The following is a 22241-nucleotide window of genomic DNA, read 5'->3' as shown; positions in this document are numbered from 1 at the left end:
CGTTGATAATTTACATAATTTTATTGAGTTTGATACTTTTTTAAACAGTTAAAAAAACAACCAAAAATTTAAAATGCAATGTTATTTTTTATGTATGTTTTCTTAATTATAAAAATAGCAGAATGTTCTCGAGTTGGTAGTACTTTGTTTTATAAACGACTTGCTCAAGCGAACTGTTGGAGCGAAGGCGACTTAGCTAAATTACGTGTAAGGAAAATAATTGAAGAAGTTATGCCACCACCTGTTACACCAGATATTGTTAACGATAATTATATTAAAGAATCGTTACAGTATTTTCGAAATACCTTTAAAATAGTTGATAATAATTCAGATAAGGATACCGTCGAAATTCTTAAAGAAGCACTAGCGGATACCATAGGAGCACATATGAGGAGTGAAATTCTCCCAACTGCTAGATTTGCTTACTATGCTGGATATGTCTCATATAGAAATGTAAAGGAATTACATGATTTCTTTGATGACCTAAAAATATTGTTAAATACGCAAGGTATAGGTTGGAAAAAAGCTGACAGTATTCCACCACGCACAAATTTTACAGTTGAGAAGGTTCGAGTTGGTCCAACTTATTTATTTGATCCATGTGCCCGATTAGTGACAAAACGTGATTCAAACTCCTGTATTCATATACCAGCGCCCATGACAGACGATCATTTCCAACCATCTGCAGTAGCTCTGCCATGGAAATCTAATGGCTTATTTAGTTTAGTATCACCACTCTCAGAAAATATACTGCTAAAATATTACACAGCCGTTTCAAAGTGTATATTACACAACTCACCAGATTCGTGCCGTCATTCCGATTTCGTAAGTTTTAACAATGATCTTTGGCATTGGATGAAAAGAGATGTTGCGCCTCGGCTTACAGATGAAAAACTTTACGCCGCTTACGGGGGAATTTTAAGAATAGCAGCAGCTGTTCAAAATTATGGAAAAGGATTAAATCGACGAAACCTTTTCGATATCCAAGATCCTGGAATAATAAAATGGCATCCCTGGAAAACTCTTAAGGAATCGTATGTATATATTAACACCGATTGGACACCACATATGTACGTTGCGGTTATAGTGATGATAGGATTAGCTATTTGTATTCTACAGATATGTTACAGTTATATTACAGGTAACAATGATGGTTGTCACTGTAGAGGTATACATCGTCCTTCGACAAGTAAGGACGTAGCCTATGCAAAAGTAGATTCGAATATACCAGCCATGTTGCCTTCTCACCAAAGCGCAGTTTATTTTACTGAAAAAAGACGCCCAAAAATATCTTCATCTAAAACAAAGTCTATTTCTCTTGGATCTTTAAAGAAACAAAAAGTATATGATATGCATGAAAACACCGAAAAGCTCATGGCAGTGATAATGAGTGATAATGAAGGTACGAGTGAAGATTCTGCCATAGTTGGTAGTGCTGGCGGTAGGATAATTGATAATACAACAGATAAAGACCATTTAGAGAGACCAAAGAGTCCGCCAAAGATTGAAACGCCGATTACTCAAATGAAAATCGAAAAGAAACTTACCAAGATTAGAGCTCGTGTACCAATGTATTCAACTAGTACGGTAACAAATTCAGAACAAACATGTCTAGGTGTACACGCGACAGATTCTTGGACTGGTTCATGTAGCTCCACTTCAACACATTCTGCTAGTTCGGCTAGTACGAAATCCAGATTTCGTAAATCCAAAAGCTCTCGTGACCTGGCGTGGGCGCGGCGTGTGGCCTCAAAACATTCTCTACGTGCGAAATCTACTTCTGGTACAGAACTCGATATTAATTCATACACGACACCACCATCGAAACGGTAAAATGGAACAATTACTCTTCGTAAAATCTATACATGATTTTTAGGAGATTTGATTTTATAGAATTACTATGTATTGTCTAAGGTATATTCTTTTTATGTAAGGCTTATTTGAAATTTTTAATATAGATTTTATTCATTAGTAGTACTTATATTTATAGATAAATAAATAATAAATAAAAGTATCTTGTATTGAGTTTTGTTAACAATACACTAAATTAAATAACAATAGAAGTAAACAACAGAAATTGTATAAGGTCATTTTTAAAAAAGACAATTGGAAAATCATGATCCGTGGGAGCGTGAGTGTATCCTTTAGATTTGTAGAATCGCAGTATATAATAGTCTCACCCCGAACTTTTTCCTCGCCCGAAATATTTCATATGTTATTATAGTGTATGGAGACATACTCGTAGGACTATTTGTTAGTGTATGGGGAAGAACATTGGCTACTTTTTTTTAAATGAACCTTCGATGGTTAAAAGGGATGATGGTTTGTGTGTAGCTTTATACATTTTGGGCAGGTAAAGCCACATGTTCAGCTAGTACAAAATAGTCTGAGTCTTAAACGAAAGACAAAGTTTTCTAAACTGATATTCATTCAGAACTATATTAAGTAAAACTACCACCGGTTCGGTTCTTCTCGCTACTTCTTTTTTTAGCATTTCAAATTTTCGCACAAAAAACAACGCGACCTTTTACATATACAATACAAACCTACATACATGGTCTTAGTTTGTGTCATTTGTTTTATTGGGTGTGCTTATATAAACATAGGTTTATTTTACCAACAATTGCATGAGAAGTAAAAGAAAAGCTAAATTAAACGAATTTTAAATCTAAAAATATGAATTCCATCTGCCTATCTTTTAAAAAATTACATTTTATTTTATTTGGTTGGTTCACATTCGTCACAACATATTCTGATCAGTGTGGTACCGGCCTTATGATTAATGCAGTATTACAATAAAACGAATACGTTATTATTAATATTTTATTAGGTACTGATTCATACACAATTGTCACGAGAGTAACGTAAAATAAAATAATTGATATATTGACAATGAATAAATACTTTAAACAAAAAAAAAAATCTCCAACGCATTTATAAACTATCAAATAAATATACATATCACAAATAACACACTTTGTACCTTGATAACTGTCATTAATTACTTACATTAATATATTATGGAATAAATTGTCCTTACGACTATATATCGAATATTGAAATCACAGTAATATTTCATTTAATATCTAACATCTAAATTTATAACGAAAATAAATTTCAGTGTACAGTTCAAGATCAAACGATTTCGCAAAACTAAGACAAAAGTAAAACATTTTTGATCCAAAACAAAAAGAAAAATATATTCTTGATGAACAAATATTTTATGCTGAGAAGATTGATCTGTTTATTGTCCCTAAAATTTTAGCATAAAACATCATAAACACTGCCTTAACTAGGTACTCTTTTCTTAGAATGTATATTTTGATTTGATTATGATTCTATCAATAAAATACATTCAAATATTGAGAATGATAGATTCTTATCCCAACAATTAGAATCATTGTTGTTTTATTATAAAGAAAAAATGATACATTAAATATATTGGTCACTTGGATAATTATTTATGCAAAGGAAAATTTATATAATATTTAAAGACTCGCTGCCCGCAGTTTAAATAACTGCCTTTGTCAGTACGCTCAATGCGTTTGAGTGTTGCGACTAATTGCATGACGCCTCGGATCCATTTCTTATTATGTTATTGGCATGTATGAAGTATAACTAATGAGAGATTTTTGATTTTAGAATAATTATAAAACAGTTACTACAACTAAGTTCAACCATTTATAATCTAATGTGTATATTTTTAATTTGAACGATATCAAATTTTAATGATGATTTCATTTCTTAACACTATATCTTTTTTGTCGTTTCATTAAATCAATACGAGCGGGGAGCGTCTCTACAGCGTTCCATAAGGTAAAAGTGCGACAAAGAGCGCCATATGCCGTCGAACATACTATCCTTCTTCCACGTCTTACTACCGCTTGGGTACCGAGTCCTTAGTACTACTATAAATTATAAAAGCAAATTAATAAAAATATTATTGCTGTCCAAGTTAAAAACCTATAGAATTTTATTTCAAAATTAATTATTGAATATAAATATCAATGGGCAAATAACCGTTTTTGAAACATCATGGAGTGCAAAGAAACGTAGAAAAACTAAGACAAAGGAAAATAGTTTCTGACAAAGTTTCATTTACATATATTTTGAAATCGGTCAGTCAATTTATTTTAAAGATGTCATTTTATCAATATATAACTTTAGAATACTGACAATAAAAGGCACTGAATATTTTAGCAATCGTAGCTTAAAATTTGTGAATATAATTTTGAACACATTAAATAATTTTCTTATATCACAAATGGATTGTTATATTAATAATCAGATTTATATTTCCTCGTTACATTTTGAACATAATACTTACAAAGAATACGGTTGAAATTAAATTACATAGAAAAGAAATCTACACCCAATACTATTTGATTAATACTAAAGAATAACACAGGGGATATAAATAAAAACTATAAGGGTGTTATCACACCGATCTATAGATTTATCTATTATCTATTCCAACCATAAGAGGAAAAAGCCAAATAAACATTTGACAGTAAATTGACGCGATATCATTGGTCGAGAGCTTGATTAATCTATGATATTCACTATGGATTTGCGAAAAAATGCGTTTTCAACGTAGACGAATTTTTGAAGTAAAATTAAAGTGGAAATAATTAGTTAAGGGTAATAGTGTTGTATTATAAATAAAGATATATTGATTATAAACTCTTAGTAGTGCACAATATCGCTGAGTTATTCGCAAATCGTATGAAATTTGTTATTCTATGGTTTGTTTAACTTTATTCCTACTTTGATTGGAATAGGTTATAGTAGCTTTGGCTGATCAACAGATACTGTTCTATAAAACGTCGATCAGACATCGATCGACCGTGTATCGATGTGGGTTTGTTCAACAGTTATCACCCTAACATACATACAATACAAGGAAAGAAATGTAAGACTAATTTGTTCAAAATGTTACCTATAAATGACTAATAATAATAGTTACGTTATTTCTGTATGTCTTTGTACTGGCGGTTGCTCCACTTCCGGTGCATGTGCTTGACGATGTACAGCGGCAAGCAGGACACGAGCGTTATCGTTGTTACTTTCCACCAAAAGTCCCAGTGTCTTATGAAATCTGCGTCTGTTTGACGGGAAATTATGATTAATAAGTAGATTTTGATTGTGACTAGAAAAATAAATTTCTACAAAGTTGTCAATAAACTCAACGTATAACACAGTTTTTCCTTATTAGAAAGCATACATGAATTAACAAGTTTTTTTTTTTTTAATTGTATTGTTCATTAATTGACATTTACCGTAATGCATGAATTGAATTAAGTTGCATACTTTAATCTCTTAACTATAGTTGTACTACAACTATAGTTTCGCTTATTTATAAACATTGTATATACCAAAGTAGGTGGTAAAGATGAGCAGCGTGGCGGTGTACATGAGAAGACTGATCAGTTCCGCGAGGATCATGAGGCGGTGCCAGGTGTCCACGGTCAGCGCCACCATGATCAGCTCCGTCAGGATAAGCGCCGTGTAGCTGATCTCTACGATGTGGATTAGCTGCTCTTCGAATAGGACCAGCGCTCCGTACATTATCACACCTCCTGCGAATATATAATGAGATATGGTAAGTTTAGATTGTTATCTTTAAGCCACTATGTTATCATCACCGATTAAATCCAAATTCCACAGTTTTGAACATCGAAGTAAGACTTCCCAGTAGGTTTTCAAAAGGTTTTTCTTTGAAGAGTATGTACAAAAGTTACTTGACTCAATACATCCTTTACCATCGACAAATAGGTGTACTTTGACGTCATCGACCTTAATTCGCACGAATGGTTTTGCTTCCAAATTTGTCATACCTCATTTCGAAATGTAATTCCGACGTGAGTAAAAAGAATTCACAGCATTATAATCTTTATGACAAGAATGAATTGGCATATTTTAGGCAAGAGCTTACCATCTTAGACAACATCTTAACTGACCATCAGGCAGTAAGTATAGTTTTCCAAATGTTTACCTTGATAAATAGATATTCCGATCCATATGTAAAACGTTTTGTACGATAGTTGTCGTCCTTTCGTCAATTGTTTGTATAGTTGTGGGTACCTCAGTGCTGTTGTACTTGATATATCCTTATCCAATACCTTTGAAAACATAATAAGATATTATTTCAATATATAGAAGAGAGAATACTATGACTATTTATATAGAACCTCAAAGGTGCAATGTCAGATGTCAATTTAAAACAAGTATTACGTGCTTGATTTTTTGGTTATTTAGATTTTGAGCCAATGAGGTTTAAGAAGGCCTTCATAAGAAGATAACTTTGTTCCACGACCATTACAACCACAAGAAGAGTAAAGAAAACAAATAAATATCTTTGACAATAAACTGTCGCGATTTCAATGGTTGAAATCTTGAGTAATCTATGAATCATAGATTCGCGAATATTGATGTTTTGTACGTCAGCAAAGTTATCAGAGCTGTGGAAGTATAATTAAATATAAAAAGTAGATATGAAGAATTGTATTATAATTAAAAGATCTACTGAACGAGAACTGTTTGTAGGGCAAAATATAGTAAAACCAAGTTATTTAAGGTTTGTTTAAATTTACTCCTTCGATTGGAATAGGCTTTACAAATACTTTCCTTGTATACTAACATTACAGACTGAACGGTTTACTTTATTTAAGGAACAAAACCTGTAAGTAAACAGCCAATATAAATACATAACACTGAAGTCATAAAAAGTGACTGTAAACATTATGACGACAAATACAATGAAGATTAAAAACTAATGCCAAAAAAGAGTTTCACTAGAAAGTTTGCACTTATAATTCTAGTTTAAATTCGTTGTAATATTGTGACTTTACTCGATGATCTATTTAAATTCACATTCTATAATTAAAACACTCGATCTCGCTTAATAGTTAATACGCCGTCGATATGTTTAGCTTGAAATTACGATGTTTGATTAACCTGTTGTGATAAGTTCATAGTCTACGGTCAAAGGATGGTATACAAAATTATATTATATAATATGATAGGTGACTTACTAATGAAAATACTGGCAGCATGGTGAAAACTGTTCCATAACCGACCATAAGGAATCCTGGGTAGAGTGATACTGACGAAAAGTAAAATACTACGGAGAACACAGCCTAGAAAAAGAGAAAAACATACAACTACTACAACTTACTACTACGTGGGTATATCTTAACTGAATACTGGATTTTTACTACCAAGTTAATGTTGTAATTTATTTAAAATGTCTACAAAAACCTATAGAGAGACAGCAAAGAACGTAGAGACCAAGGCTCTGTGTCGAATTGACAAGAATATTAAGATATTTATCTATAATATGTGAAATATGGTGTTGGAGGTTGAGAATTAATAACAAATAAGGATTTTATAATAATCATTAAAATTAAAATAAGTCACAAGAAAATTAACCAAGGGTTTAATGACAGTACCGATTAGTGGTCAATATTTTTCCAGATTTGACCTCGAAAGCAGTATGGGTATATAACACTTTGTGGCCTATTTCGAGTCGAGGCTAAGAGGCAGGTGGTAGGTTCGGTCCAGGGCGCACCTGCATGGTGGAGACGATGAGGCCGCGGTGCACGATGAAGAGGCAGAGCGCGGCGGAGCGCATGAGCGAGCGGCGGCCGTGCAGCAGCAGCAGGCGCGACAGGCTCGCGAAGGCGCGCACGCTCACGTCGCCCGCCAGCGACGCCGCGCGGCCCTCCGCGCCCGCGATGCCCACGCCTGCGGACGGGCCGCCTGTCACTGGGACTCGCACCTTATCGACGCCACTGCTTCTTGTCGTTCGAACGATACTTAACCGAAGTATTCCAATGCAGAAATCTTCTGTGGCGTGGTCACTAGTGCCCAACATACGACTAAAAGAAGTATCCCTAACACTTGTTTGGGAGCCGGCCTACTTGCCGGTGAATCAGCTCGTTGGCTCGGGCATCTCATTCGCGCTTAAATATTGACAAATAACTAATCATTTATTGCACGCGTGCACGATCCGAGGACAAAGATCTACGAGTATTCGTCATTCAGTATAACTATCACAAATGTTTAAAGAAAACTGTATTATGCATTGAATCAATTAACATAATTCAATTAATTTTAATTCTTGAGACAAGTTAAGATAAAAAATCTGCTAAGATGTTTTGTAGATTAAAAAAGTAATAAGAGCTCACGACGAAACAGATAAAAAGTTTACGTGATGCTTATCCTGTATCCCCGTCATCCCCTCACGCTTTACCCACTCACCCATGTCCGCTTCCTGTATCATGGCAACGTCGTTCCCACCATCTCCCACGGCGGCCACGACGAGCCCTCGTGCGCGCAACAACCGCGCCACACGAGCCTTCTGTGTGGGCGAGCAACGCGCCACCACCACCCCCGAACACTTGCACAGCAACTCCACGAATTCCTCCTCGTACGACCGAAGACATACCTATGTGATAAATATGCAATGTGGGTCTGCCTCCGAATTGGAAATCATCAATATATAGGTAACGATCAATCATAATTGAAGCTGTACTTTTTTTATGAATATTGGATTTGAATTATCGAATCGTGCGACGAGAGAACCGCTCAATAATTCTCTGATTCTGCTCTTTTATAAATTATAGGAGAACTCTGTTTCAGGTACGGCTAACGGTCCGGTATCGGAGTATCACCTCGAGCGTCTCCCCCTCGAGGATGAGGTCGGTGCGGTCGGCGTCGGCGGCCAGCGAGTCGAGCAGCGCGTAGGCGGCGCGGCGCGAGGCGCACTCGGGCGCCGCCAGCCAGCGCGCGCCGCCGCCGAGCTGCAGCGAGCGCGCGATGCACAGCGCCGTCTCCAGCTTGTCGCCCGTCAGCATCCAGATCTACGCCCCACGCGCACACGCACACCGTTAGTTCCGCTCCGAGGGTAAATAAACTCTTCAAATAGTTTCGTAAAGTAATGAAGCACCTTGACGCCGGCGGCGCGCAGCTGCGCCAGCGTCTGCGGCACGCGCTCGGCCAGGCGGTCCTCCACGCCCGTGAGCGCCAGCAGCGCCAGGCCGCGCTGCAGCCGCGCCACGCACGCCGCCGTGCGCTCGGCGCGCGCCGTCACGCTCAGCCGCGCCTCCTTGTACTCGCTCTGCGCGCGGGGCCCCACAGTGGGGGGATTTAATTTACTCTTCGTTGGCTCTTACGGTGCCCCGTAGAATTAGTCCTAATGATGGTACGAGACCTGATGGGCTGAAGTTGGTTGGAAGCGAACGAGCGATCCGAATATTCGTGTCTTATTCCGAATTATGTTTTTGTCCTGTTTGCTATTGAAACACTTGGACCTTGGAGTAGTAGTGCAACAAGCCTAATTAAAAGTTAAAAGGAGGGCTGATTAGTTTTTTGCCCAGAGCGTCATAATTGCGATTGCCACCATTCCTCGCGGTCAAGATTTATACAGTAACTATTTTTAATTCATATTTGTATATATTTAAGGACTGATTGTTAGTAATTATGTGTGAATTTTAAAGCTTATAAAAGGCTATAAAAATCCTAGGTCAAAACACCGGAAAATAAAAATTCTCGATATGTTAGTCTGAAATTTATATCTAGTTATTAGACATGCACTTAAAAAACTGGTATGAGGAATAGAAAAATCGAATCTTAAATGAATATCGATAATCGTACAGTTGCCATCTTAAATATAATTTACCTCAAACTCCAAGTATTCGTTCTTGGTGAGAGTCTTCTTGGCGACGACCAGCGTGCGAAGACCTTCGGCTGCTAGCTTCGTGCACTCCGCCGACAGCCAGGATGAGTTCAGTAGCTTGGACAGTGCCACGTCAGCCCCTTTTACGTAGTAAGTTATTGCTTGAGAGTTTTCTTCCTGTAACAAAAAAAAAAAACAGCGATAGCATCCTAAGCCAAATTACAATCAATTTATTGAAAGTTTGATTTACGTGAAAGTAAATGTGAAATATTAAGTATACAATTGCGTCTTTGACTAGCTTATACAAGCAAATCTCGAAAACCAAATTTAAATGGAAATGAAAAAATACGCCTCGGGACGCCCGGCAGAAGTGTTAACTAATCTAAGTTGAACGGTTTAGTATTTAAATCGATTAACTTGAGAAAAAATTAGGTTATTACTGAAATTTTATTTATATTAATATGATAATCTAAGGAAAGGTTGTTTAATAACAATATGTTTTATTGGTTATAAACATATTCTTAGTTACAATTTTTGAATATGTACATTACCCCCTACCGCTGCCGTATGCGTAAGAGAAAGGGAAGCCAATCAGACTGGCGCCGTAACGCGTTACGTAACGAAGCGGTTTACCTTCCCATAAGAAGTTCAATTCAACCATTTAAAAAAGAAACTATTTTATTTAGTATAAACTACACAGAGTTCTTCTTAAGAACTGTTCTAAATAGCAGCCTGGAGTCGGAACTATAAGAGTAAGAATATTGGTATCTGTGTATGTACACACTTATTATTATTTGCTCTATAATATGGTTTTTGTTTAGATAAAAATACATTTTTAATAAAATTCGATAGTAAAAACTCTTCTATCAGAAATATCATTGGTATTAAATTATTTAATTTAAATTTACACGTACCTGAACAATGATACCCATCATTTTGCTCTCGCTGGTGAAGGGGAACAGCTGCAGAATGTTGTAGGATACGATCTCGTTGGCGGCACGAAGTTTCAGCGATATGTTGTGCAAGTCACGTCTGTAGAGCGACACGCCCATCTGTTACGAAAAAATAATAACGTTTAATATGATATTGATTCTGTTTCTACATAGTTGATACTTATTCGTTTTGTAGTTGTGAATTATTTACACATAAACGATACTTGTGAAAATACTTTTTATAACATCAGATTCAACAGCCGATTAAAGGATATGTGACAAAATTACGAATAATCTAAATATTTATCAACCAATTTAATGCAAACATCAACCATTTAAACCATAGAAGTGACTGTAGCAATCCTGATATCAAAATCTATTGTCTAAAGGACCACAGTGGACGTCTGAAAAACTTATATATATATATATATATATATACTTATAAATACCATATCAGTCCACTTGACAAGTGCAACTTCGTCCGGACTGGCCGCTTGATAGTCGCACAGCTGTTGCTGCGGAACTGCTCCGCCGCAACTCTCGGACATTACGGAACTGCCCATATCTACGTAGCAAAGAAACCGTTACTATTGTACATAATATAATTTAGATTCCTTCAGTTCGAGGCTGCGAACCATAACTCGATGGCCCCTGTTGTATTACCATTTTTACATTTTACATACATTAACAGTCTGTAAATTTCCCACTGCTGGGCTAAGGCCTCCTCTCCCTTTGAGGAGAAGGTTTTGGAGCATATGCCACGCTGCTCCAATGCGGGTTGGCGGAATACACATGTGGCAGAATTTCGTTCAAATTAGACACATGCAGGTTTCCTCACGGTGTTTTTCTTCACCGCCGAGCACGAGATGAATTATAAACACAAATTAAGTACATGAAAATTCAGCGGTGCCTGCCTGGGTTTGAACCCGAAATCATCGGTTAAGATGCACGCGTTCTAACCACTGGGCCATCTCGGCTCTCGTATGACCAACAGGCTACAAATACTGCGTCGGCCGACGACATAATTACCCGACTGCGCCTCGTCCGCCCGCTGGTCGTCCACGTCGTACACGGGCGTGACGTTGTGGCACAGCGCCAGCGCGAGCACCGCTTGCCACACCTGCCGCGGCGCGGGCGCCGCGCCCCCCGCGCCCGCCGCGCCCCCCGCGCCCCCCGCCGGCGGCGACGCGGGCTGCGGCGGCGCGTCGTTGGTGATGTGTTGTGTTAGGAACGCTTCCACCTGAAGTCAATAGCATTTTTAACTTTTAACATTTCTCCATCGATAATGTTTCAAATTTATGTATGTAAGTTACGATTGCAATTCGGTATGTTTTTATATAAAAATACGTTACGAAGTTTTCAATTGAAAAGTAAAGATGGAAAACTAAATTGAAAAAATATCTCTAGGAATATTATTTCAACAATGCAAACAAGACATTTTGATAATTAATTGTTGTCTTTGCTGAAGTTCCAACTCATTCTCCTTTAAGCCCGTACATGCCAACACAAAATATTGTTGTTTGTGGGTATGATATAGCAAAGTTCATGTCTAAATCTATATAAGTCGAACGCGTCGGATAAATAACGAGTGTCGAACGATTTGTTCCACACAAATGCTTGTATTTTCAGATAGTCGAAAAAAAAAGAAGTAGGAGCTAGCGTAATGCCCACGATTAACGCCCACGCGATTGGGCCGCCGATGCGAGCGCTATGACCATCATTTTCCTTTTTGCCTTTACGTAATTAGACCCCTGAAGAACCGCCATACTGGTACAAATGACCTAGTATTTTGTGTCATTATCTCCCGGTCTAATACTGAATATAAAATATTATTATAAAGTATCAAAAATCTACCACAGGAACGAAAAAAAAATACGTTGAAAGAAAATCAGCCAGTTTCTTTTATCATCCATAATTTGTTTTACAACAAAATCAATAATAATAAAAAAAAAAATTATCGCAAATGACGTAAACAAATTAATAACAAGTAAAATAATATAAAACACAGTTTCCGTAACAAATCTCGTGATTATATGATTGCGATCATATTACACACATACATCAAGATTTCCAGACATAGTAGCTGGTGAAGTATCTAAAAAACATTCGTTAATTTTTAAAAACTTGTCTTCAAAAAAGTTCATACAATTTACCTCGTAAAAATTATTCTTATCAAAAAGGGCGTTTCCGAGGTGAAGTTTCTGGAAGACCATTTCATTTTTAGTCAATGTTCCTGTTTTATCTGCCAGCAGATACTGTATCCGGCCGAGCTCCTCGGGTATGGTGGTGGAACGCATGACGGTGCCTTCAATATTTTTATCACGTTGGATCGTCCAGGAGTAGAACGCCTTGCCCATGTCTAAATTAACTCTCAGGCTGTAGACAATTTTTATACGATAATATGAGATCTTATTTTAAAATTAAACTTTGAAATTATTTTGTTGCGTATTTTAGCAACATTGATATATTAAACATTTTAATGACAGTTTCATTGTTAACTCCGATTGATCTTTTTTTTTTATTGTAGCAATGTTCAAATGGATAGAGTAAAGTAGAGTACATAAGAGGAAGTTTGAAAGTAGCATCGATAGGCGAGAAGTTATGTGGAAGGCGGCTATCATGGTATGGGCATGTTTTGCGGAAGAATGAGGAACATATTGTGAGGAATGTCTTGGGCATGAACATGGATTGATATAGAGGAAGGGGACGAAAGAAATCTATGAAAAGATGGATGGATTGTGTGAAAGACGATATGACTGGAAATAATGTTACTTGTGAGATGACGTCAGATAGGGAAGTATGGAAGAGGAAGACATGCTGCGCCGACCCCATATTATATTATAATATTCCTATTTGTCCCTCCAATTAAGCTTAAAGCTTATGCAAGGCGTGGGGACGACCAGCGGAACGAACAAGCGACTATTTTAAATCGCTAGACTATTGCGCTATGGTTACGAGCTTTTGGAGCAATATCATCCTTTTCCTATCCGTACATGATTATATATATAGCAAATCAACAAGAATCATTATTTAAAAAAGGCATCCAAATATTGTTGAAATATTTAGTGTACATAGTAACAAAAGTTTTACATACATATAAAAAAAGGGAGTAAGGTATGCTATACGATAATAAATGAGAGAGACTACAACTCACCTTATAGGTATGATATATGAGAAGAGAAGTACGAATCTAAACATGAACCAGTACCACGGCCCGTCGAACCCCTTCAGCACGATAAGTAGTAGAGATATGAACATCGTGGCCACGAACAACACCTTCGTGAAGTCGTTGATTTGTAGATCTAACCGGCCGACTTTTGAACGAGGTGTAGCGTTGTTCATAACACTACGAGTCTCACTACCTGCAAAATGTAACAAGGATAACATACATAATCTATCGATGTAAAGCAATGAAGCTGATTAATTGTGTAAATACATTTTTTTTTATTGTTTTCGATCTGTTCAAACATTCTATGACCTTTCTGAATTTATCTTTGTTAGGAAGCTAATTTCAACAAGTGAATACACCGACGCCATACTTGGACGAGCAACCCGTGTGAGTTATCGGTAAAAATAAACATTAAATCTTATTGAAATAATGTAGTTTTGTAAAGGCAATTCGCGTTCAGAGCCTCAACAGTTGGAATGTATGAAGATGTATCTTGTGGTATTTTTTACAATATCACAATCTACAAATCTAAGTGACTTTTAAAAAGAATGGGTTTTCTCGAATTATGTCAAACGTAGTGTTAAGTTCTATTACGTGTTGGATTAAATTGGATCGGAGTTTACAAACAACCAATATGAACAAGCGCACACATTATCCTTCTACAAAACACAAAATCTAACTCTGCGCATCGTAAGCCTTGGCGAGTTTTCAAAATTTGAACCATTTCATCAGAATGTTAAACCGGTTACACATTACCTGTGTAAATAACAAGTCCGGTAGCTTGTCCCGAGGCCACGACGCAGCCGCTCCACAGCGTGTTCTCGATGTCCAGGGAGTCGCTCTCCTCTTCGTCCAAGCGGGTGCACGTGCCGATAAACGAATGTATATCTTTCTCTGGCTTCTCGACGAATAGTTGGGCATTTATGTCGAGTAAATGAGCGTCGGTCGGAAGTTTTTGTGTCGATGGCAGTGGTATTCTTGAAAAATAGAAGAAAATATTTTAATCGAGATTATTTAAATTTTATTTTTGCTTCGAATGTGTGTGTGTACGATAAATGTCAGTTTGTCGTACAGTTCATAGTTATTTCTAATGAGTATATGAAGAAATATAATTAAGAGAACTTCGTTCCAACAAATGTCTAATACTTAATTGAATTTTAATTTGTATTTATATTCAAATACATATGTATAATATACTAACTACTCATATCTACAAGCCGACTATGACTGTGTGTGTACAAAGAGGTTATTTTCATTCAGATAAAACGAATGGAAGTAAACATTGTTATTCTGAGAAGTGGGAAACCCATCGATAAACAAACATCAAATTCATTGATTTTTACTGCTTTTGTGAGTCTCAATTTCAGGCTATCTAACGCAAAATATAATCGATGTGTGAAATCTTTCCTTCCGCAATCTGAGGGAGTGAGTTCTTAAAAAGGGACGGTATTGTGTAACTGGAATCCGGTAAAGCGCGCTATTTGATTTTACCATAGGTGCTGGAGTTAGCCGTCAGACGGTACCAACTCATCCGAAAGGATATAATGTTAATTTTGTTTATTGCCATTGGTTGAGGTATAAGAACGTTTCACATCGTATGCGACTGTAAGAATATTTTATTTTTTAATTGTCCATGTTGGTATTAAGATTAAACTGAAGACATTGTTGAACGCATTATTCAAACAAACAATATCATAACTTCATACATAGTACAGAGTGTATATAGAGTATATATACATACATACTTAAAATATTTACATATTTTAGAATTAGCATTACGTTTCAAATGATGCGATTTAAATAACAAGCCATGTCACATACATATTATTCCGGAATATTGAATTTCTAAGAGATAAGGTTTCCGCTGGTATGTTCGTGTATCAACGTTTAGGAGAACGCGAAAAAAGGTACAAACGTGAATACAGCTTTAGTGGCGTTTTTTTTTAAATTATTGCTAATAATATATGTAAATGTTAAAATTAACAATTCTACAATATTTCCTAATATTTGCCTAAAAATACGTTTTATTGGCGTTAAGCATCATAAAGTCTGATACGTTATTTTTTGTACATAAAAGCTATTTCATCTAAATATCTTTCACAACGGAGATTTCCATTAATATAAGATTCTCGGTCACAAGTATGACTGGAACATGTTTAGGACTTATTTTAGTACTATTTTTCAATATTCTGTATTATTTAAGAAACAGTCGTTTCATTTTCATTTTACTGTTACATAAAAAATTGCAAAAAATGACAGACATATAAACTCGATTCGTGTTTCAAATGTTTGATTCACTTTTTTAACATTTTCATTCTCAGCTTAGCTGAGATTTGACATTATCATTAAAATATAATAGTTATTACGATTAATAATGCAATTAACTTTTTTATTACACATATTATGTATATATAAATCATAAATCAGTAGAGTATATATGCTTGAACACGCTAATCGAAATATCTACTATCTATTACATTCTTTGATTATTAATATATTTAGATAGAGTGTCACACTACGAGAACTAAAACAAATAAAGTTGACCCGCAACTCTATTATCTTGGTGTGCGTGACAGCTACGCTTGACGCTCGTGAAACTTCATCCTAATTTACTAGTGTGCGTACCTATTATAAATACTCTTTTTTTTTTTTTAGTAGTGGCTTTTATTTGCGCCAAGAAGGCACAGATTATATCACCAATGTCACTTGCGATTAAGAAGACACGATGGAGATTGAACGGTACGGTCGAGATTACAGGCTTTATAGTAGTCAAATATTAATAACAAGTTTTTTTTTTTCGTTAGATAGCCCATTTATTGAGAAAGATTATAGCCACCCTGCCCACAAGTGGCGAATCAGTAACACAAGAGAATCCGCGCAGAACAGTTGGTACACTTTAAAATTTCAATACAAGAAAACAAAAGCTATAATGAATAAATTAATGTTGATTATCGAAACTCATCTGAACCCTTATTAGTTAGATAACAATCTGGTTTTAAATAAAACCTGTTTATCTGTGACGCGTAACTTTGAAAGATGTATGCTCTGCTTTCCGATTCGATAAAAACATTGCTATTTGGACTCAATTAAGTTTCAAATCTATTTACATTACATTGCAATTTACGTCACAGATTCATAGTGAAAATTACAACTCAATATTTAAAGTTCACAAACTGAGTAATTAATATGACTGTAATATGTTATAATTTAATCCATTAAGTAAATACTTTCGCTAATTAAAAAAAAACCAATTCTCTTTGAATGTATATCACAACAACTACACATAATAACAGATTATCTTTTTAACAAACAGATAATTAAGACTTTCTTATGAATCACTTATTAGTCGTTTCTATCTTTTATTCTTTTAAAATGTTATAAATGTTTACCGACAGTTTTGCTCAGACAGTTTTATAAGAATAAATAAATTCTAATACTATGACAAAATTATTTACCTTAATTTCCAATCTATTTCACCATCAAGCTGATCAGTTCTTATAAAAACTGTTCCCATAGTCTCATTAGTTCGAAGTAAAATCATGTCAGCGGGTACTCGCTGCCCTTTGTGGAGCATTACAATGTCACCAACACGCAGTTTTGATGCAGGAACATGTTCTGTGATGAATGGACGGTATCCATTTATATCGGAGTCTAATACTATGCGTTCATATCGCTGCCTGTTTACTTCCTTATCTCGTCTGTAATAATTATTTCAAAACTGTTTGTTGCAGTGTTCATAGTTACTGATTTTTAGTCCTCAAATAAATTGGATCTATATTTAAGTTAATATATATAAATTGTTTATAGCATTGTCAGGATGAATTATTATTTTTTTAAAAGACTGTTTTAACAGTAATTTTATGGGTAAAGAATCCACTTTATCCAAAATACAACTTACCTGTATCTTCTAAAGTCATCAATAGCTTCTCTGAAGAGTGTGACAGCGAGGACAAAACATAGAGGTCCCCAATAAGTATACAAGTATCCAATTCTAATACTGGGAATGAACTGGCTAACGGCCATCACCAAGAAATATAGATTCAAGAAAAACCTGAACTGTTCAAACAGAACAATTGGAAGGAATGTGATGATGTTGTATTTCTAAAATAAAAGATACAACATTACTATAACACATACAACACTCTTAATACTTATACAGTTTACTTTTAAAATAATCAAAGAAAATAGGAACATGTTATGGATATGACACATAATTAATCAAAAGCAAAATTAATATTTAAATTAAAATATTATGCATCTTTAAATAATTTAAAATATTCATATTTGCATACAAAAAGTTTGGAAAAGTTCTTATATGATTTAATATTGTTTCAAATTGTAATAAAAAACGTTCCAACAAAAGGTAAACATAATTACTTTAATTTATACACAGATCAAACATAATAACATAATATGGATCTCTCCATATCTGAATGAATTCTTTATTCTTTAAGCACGCGACCGAACGAGGTCAATCTCACCTGATTACAAACATAGTTGGCAGGATATTCTTCTTCAGGCAATTGTCCTAAGTAAATTACTCTCGAACATAATTCACGTTTACGAAACCTCGAGAAGTTGAATCTAAAATTAAAATGTTTTGATAAACAAAGATGTGTTATTGGAAAAAAAATCAAAACAACCAATCTTACCTAGACCATATTGATTTCTTTTTAGGCCGTGCCAAAAGCGGAGTAGTCTCCATAATTCATATGATATATAATTTTTTATTTTATATCAATATACATTATATTAATTGAATTTAAAATATTTATTCTTTGCTTTGTATAAAAACACCACCGTATCAACTACTCATTTGACAACATACAAAGTACAATCTGTCAAACGAACGACAAAACAATATAAAGAAGCTACAATAAATTATACAATGAAACCACCTAAGGCACCTTAACAATGTTGTTGCTTAAAAAATACAAATTGGTAAGATATAGTTAAAAATAGTGTCCCGCTTTGAATTTTTTTATCATAACTCATTAAGATTTTTTCAATTATTAAAAATACACGTATTATGTGATTACATTGAATCTATACAAAACCAGGCAAATACATTAATGCTGGGTAGCCCCAAAAATTGAGATATAGTTTCGATAAGTACAAACAGGTACTTCATTTTTATAAACCTAACAAAACTTAACTTAAGATAAATTAATTTGGTATCATAATTATCAAGTTTCATACGATTTAGAAACATGAAGGAACTAATTATATACAAATAATAATTAAATATTGTTACTCTACAAATCATGACCGCATGGAATGCAAGAATGCTAGCAGTATTTGAATTACAATCCGAATCCGATCCTCTGGGCAAAAAATGAATCAATGAGAGGTTATAAGGAGATGTGTTATACTTTTAATGAAACCTTTTGCACCACTACTTCAAGTCCAGGTATTACAACTGTAAATGGGTAGTAGATATAATTTAGAATAAGAGACGAATATTTGTATTGTTTGTTCGCTTCAGCTTTTTCCGCGGTGGCACCAGCTCCTAACATTGTTTCTCTAATATGAGACGGGGTCAGGGTCGAACATAGTGTACTACACTAGGACCCGTCCTCATTCCCAAGGAACCAATGTCAGTTCATCAAGTGTCTTGCCAGTATCATGACTAATTTCACGGGGGTCAATAAGAACAGGAACTTCGATGGGACCCAGAGCATCATTGCATCATCTTATTGAAGCATGTTAAGCATTCAAAACGCAGCGTGGGTAGGCTCCCCACAAGGTGGTCCGACGACCTGTTGAAGGTCGCGGGAAGCCACTGGTTGCGGGCTGCACAAGACCGGTCGTTGTGGCGATCTTTGGGGAAGGCCTATGTCCAGCTTTGGACGTCCTTCGGCTGACATGAATGAATGCATTCAAAATTGTTTTTTCTAAGTTGATTAGGATCTTTTTTATTTAGGTAATTTTGTTCAGAAAGTATTAAAAAAATCTATTTCACTAGTAACAACTATTTTTATTGAATTTTCCGTAAAATTAGGGGTTAAAATCTATATCTTGTAACACTAAAAAGAATGTAATGAATGTGTTGCCCATAAAAAATATTTATTTATTTTAATAATTTAAGTAAAGATAGCTCGGTTAAATTTTACTTAAATCTTATAGTAATTACAATGGGGATTTTTATTAAGTTGATTTTATTTTATTTGTTTTGAAATGAACATAACAATCATAATAATATATAGATATATAAACTGCATTATTTACTACCAATTCGTAACTAGCAACATTCATTGTTAAAGACTAAAGTAAATAAATATGGCGTAAAAATCGCGCTGGGTGTGTAAGTGTTTTTATTTTAAAATGTCGAAGATTAATATAGAAAACTAATATAAGTTTCGTTGTGGAGTCTATAAAAAACCGCATAGTGTGAATTTAATAACGTGATTAAGTGCTGAAAAAAGTGGCGGTGGATCACATGACAAATAAGATCAATGACTCCAGTGGTGGTTGACAGGAAGGGAACTCGGGAGTCGGGACTTCGTTTCGTCGTCTACTCTCTCATTTATCCGCGGCTGTTAGAAAGTAAGGAAAGATATGTTTTTATAAATAAAACAGGTTTTATTTAGGAGTTTCTAGAATTCATTAGGGGTCTCGTAAAATATATTAGTTTACGACTGTAGTTTGTGTAATTAAATTTGCAAAGGGTCCTTATTAGATTGTGATGCGGCGCGGCGGAGGTCGCGCCGTGTTGTCTCTGTCGGTCGGCCCGGCAGTCGGGCGCACCTCCGTGTGACCTATTTTCTGGTTATTGCATTGAGGCTACTATTTATGTCTGGGGGTGTGATATAGGCCGGCGGTCTTGCACCTTGTATGCAGTAACTTAATTTGCTTGCTTTTTGAACCGTTTTTAAGATGTAATGGTGTGCTTTAATATAAATTCAGTTATTTTCTTTATATTGTGTGTATAAATATCAATAATTTAAAAATTTGTGGGTTATATATGAAATCTGAGTGTCAAATAAGGTAAAATGGATATAATTTTATATTAAAAGAGCTTTGTAACAAGTACATTGACATTTTAATCCTAATTGTAGTATTAATACCATTTTTAGAGAAATAGAGCAGTAAAACAACACATTTTGTAGTTGTGACTATAAACATATTAATGAAGCTGCTTGCATGCTGATGACTTCATTAAGTAATAATCTAAATATTATTAATAACAAAGTAATATTAAATGTATGCATTAAATTCCTACTAATTGAACTATTCTAAATTTATAATACTCCCTTTTAAAATAAAATTAATTTATTGTGTATTCTCACTTAAAATATGAAGTATATTAAATATTCAAATAAGATTCTTATTTACCATATAACTACTATTATCAGATACACTGACTTTAATACATTCTGTAAATTTTAATGTTAATGAAAATAATTTTAGCAATTAATTGGGTTTTACCCAAATAAAATGTTTTTGATTGAAATGATTAATTAAACAATACTTTTACCATTAAGTACTACAACTATTAGTAATTTAAATAGTGCATATACTAATTATTAATTTATACTTTAATTTTTGCATTAAATAAAGAATTTAATGCAAAAAATATTGTTTAAAAGAGTTTCACACTATTTATCCTAACATAAATTAATGCATGCAGTTTTAAAAAACTGTGAAGTGAATATGTAACAATTTTAGTTCAAGTTTATTATAAGATAGAATATAAAAAATATAATATAAAAAGAAACAGTGATTAGTCAGTAATGGTATTAGTTTTTTATATATAAATTTTGGTGGTCCCCGTAACGGTTTAGTTTGGAACCGGTGTGTGGTAGCATGATTGGAAAGAAAATATTTTTGTAATACACCCAGGCAAAGTTAAGATGGATGGTTTGTATTATTAATTAAAAAGCTTCTGAACCTCCACCTTATTCAGTGATACATATTGTATTAGTTTTTCAAGTACAGTAAGCTGAGGTGCTAATATGGAATGCCTTAGATCGCTTTAATAGGCTATCAATTAAAAAGTTAGAACTTGTAAATCTTAAATGAACAAAAATAATATGAAATAAACAGAATGAAGATACTTGTATATGATCTAAATAAATCTATTACATAGGTTTAAGCAGCAAAGAGAGGCCATTGCCCATCAGTAGCATAATTAGTGCAGATTACTTTTCTTGCTTTTATAATATTAGTAGTTGTTGCCCGCTGCTTCGCTCGCGTTTTAGGGGTGGTTGTCATGTGTTAGGCAAAGGAAGTAGCCTATGTCCTTCCTTGGAGTTCTAGTTTGGTTCATATTAAGTTTTGTCAAAATCCGCTCATTGGTTTGTGCAGTGAAAGAGCGACAGATAGACAGACAGACACAGTTACTTTCGCATTTATAATATTAGTATAGATTATTAAAGAGTATGTATGTGTATATAACACTTATTCTATGTACTCACTTTCTACATCATGTCTGCACATCCAAATACAAGTGAAATTAATT

The 22241-nt window shown here is 34.7% G+C and overlaps 3 protein-coding genes across 5 annotated transcripts in view; 2 read left to right on the top strand and 1 right to left on the bottom strand.

Moving 5' to 3' along the window:
* The first annotated feature begins 78 nt into the window (after positions 1-78).
* On the top strand, positions 79-1921 carry LOC125073482. Its single transcript, XM_047684335.1, has one exon. The coding sequence runs from the start codon at positions 79-81 to the stop codon at positions 1831-1833; it is 1755 nt and encodes a 584-aa protein (XP_047540291.1). The 3' UTR covers positions 1834-1921.
* Positions 1922-4677: 2756 nt separating this feature from the next.
* On the bottom strand, positions 4678-18611 carry LOC125073321 (probable phospholipid-transporting ATPase IIB). Its single transcript, XM_047684106.1, has 19 exons — positions 18433-18611; positions 18262-18364; positions 17679-17881; positions 17236-17478; positions 14537-14757; positions 13766-13973; positions 12765-12987; positions 11641-11851; positions 11061-11176; positions 10594-10731; positions 9683-9856; positions 8951-9121; positions 8676-8864; positions 8263-8449; positions 7571-7746; positions 7035-7139; positions 5996-6122; positions 5376-5579; positions 4678-5104 (listed from the first exon to the last, which is right to left on the bottom strand). Exons 1-19 carry the CDS (start codon positions 18483-18485, stop codon positions 4968-4970), a joined length of 3189 nt encoding a protein of 1062 aa, XP_047540062.1. The 5' UTR covers positions 18486-18611; the 3' UTR covers positions 4678-4967.
* Positions 18612-20067: 1456 nt separating this feature from the next.
* Positions 20068-22241, top strand: part of LOC125075629 (FERM, ARHGEF and pleckstrin domain-containing protein 1-like) — a 52192-nt gene continuing 50018 nt past the window's right edge. For all 3 annotated transcript variants that reach the window (XR_007120222.1, XR_007120221.1, XM_047687337.1), the window contains exon 1: positions 20068-20326. The gene's annotated coding sequence lies outside the window, so the exon portion shown is untranslated. The remainder of the gene's footprint in view (positions 20327-22241) is intronic.

The sequence above is a fragment of the Vanessa atalanta genome, chromosome 2 (assembly GCF_905147765.1).
Source record: "Vanessa atalanta chromosome 2, ilVanAtal1.2, whole genome shotgun sequence".
In the NCBI taxonomy this organism is placed as follows: domain Eukaryota; kingdom Metazoa; phylum Arthropoda; class Insecta; order Lepidoptera; family Nymphalidae; genus Vanessa; species Vanessa atalanta.
Note: the sequence above shows the minus strand (reverse complement) of the source record. Positions and strands in the feature narration are given on the sequence as shown.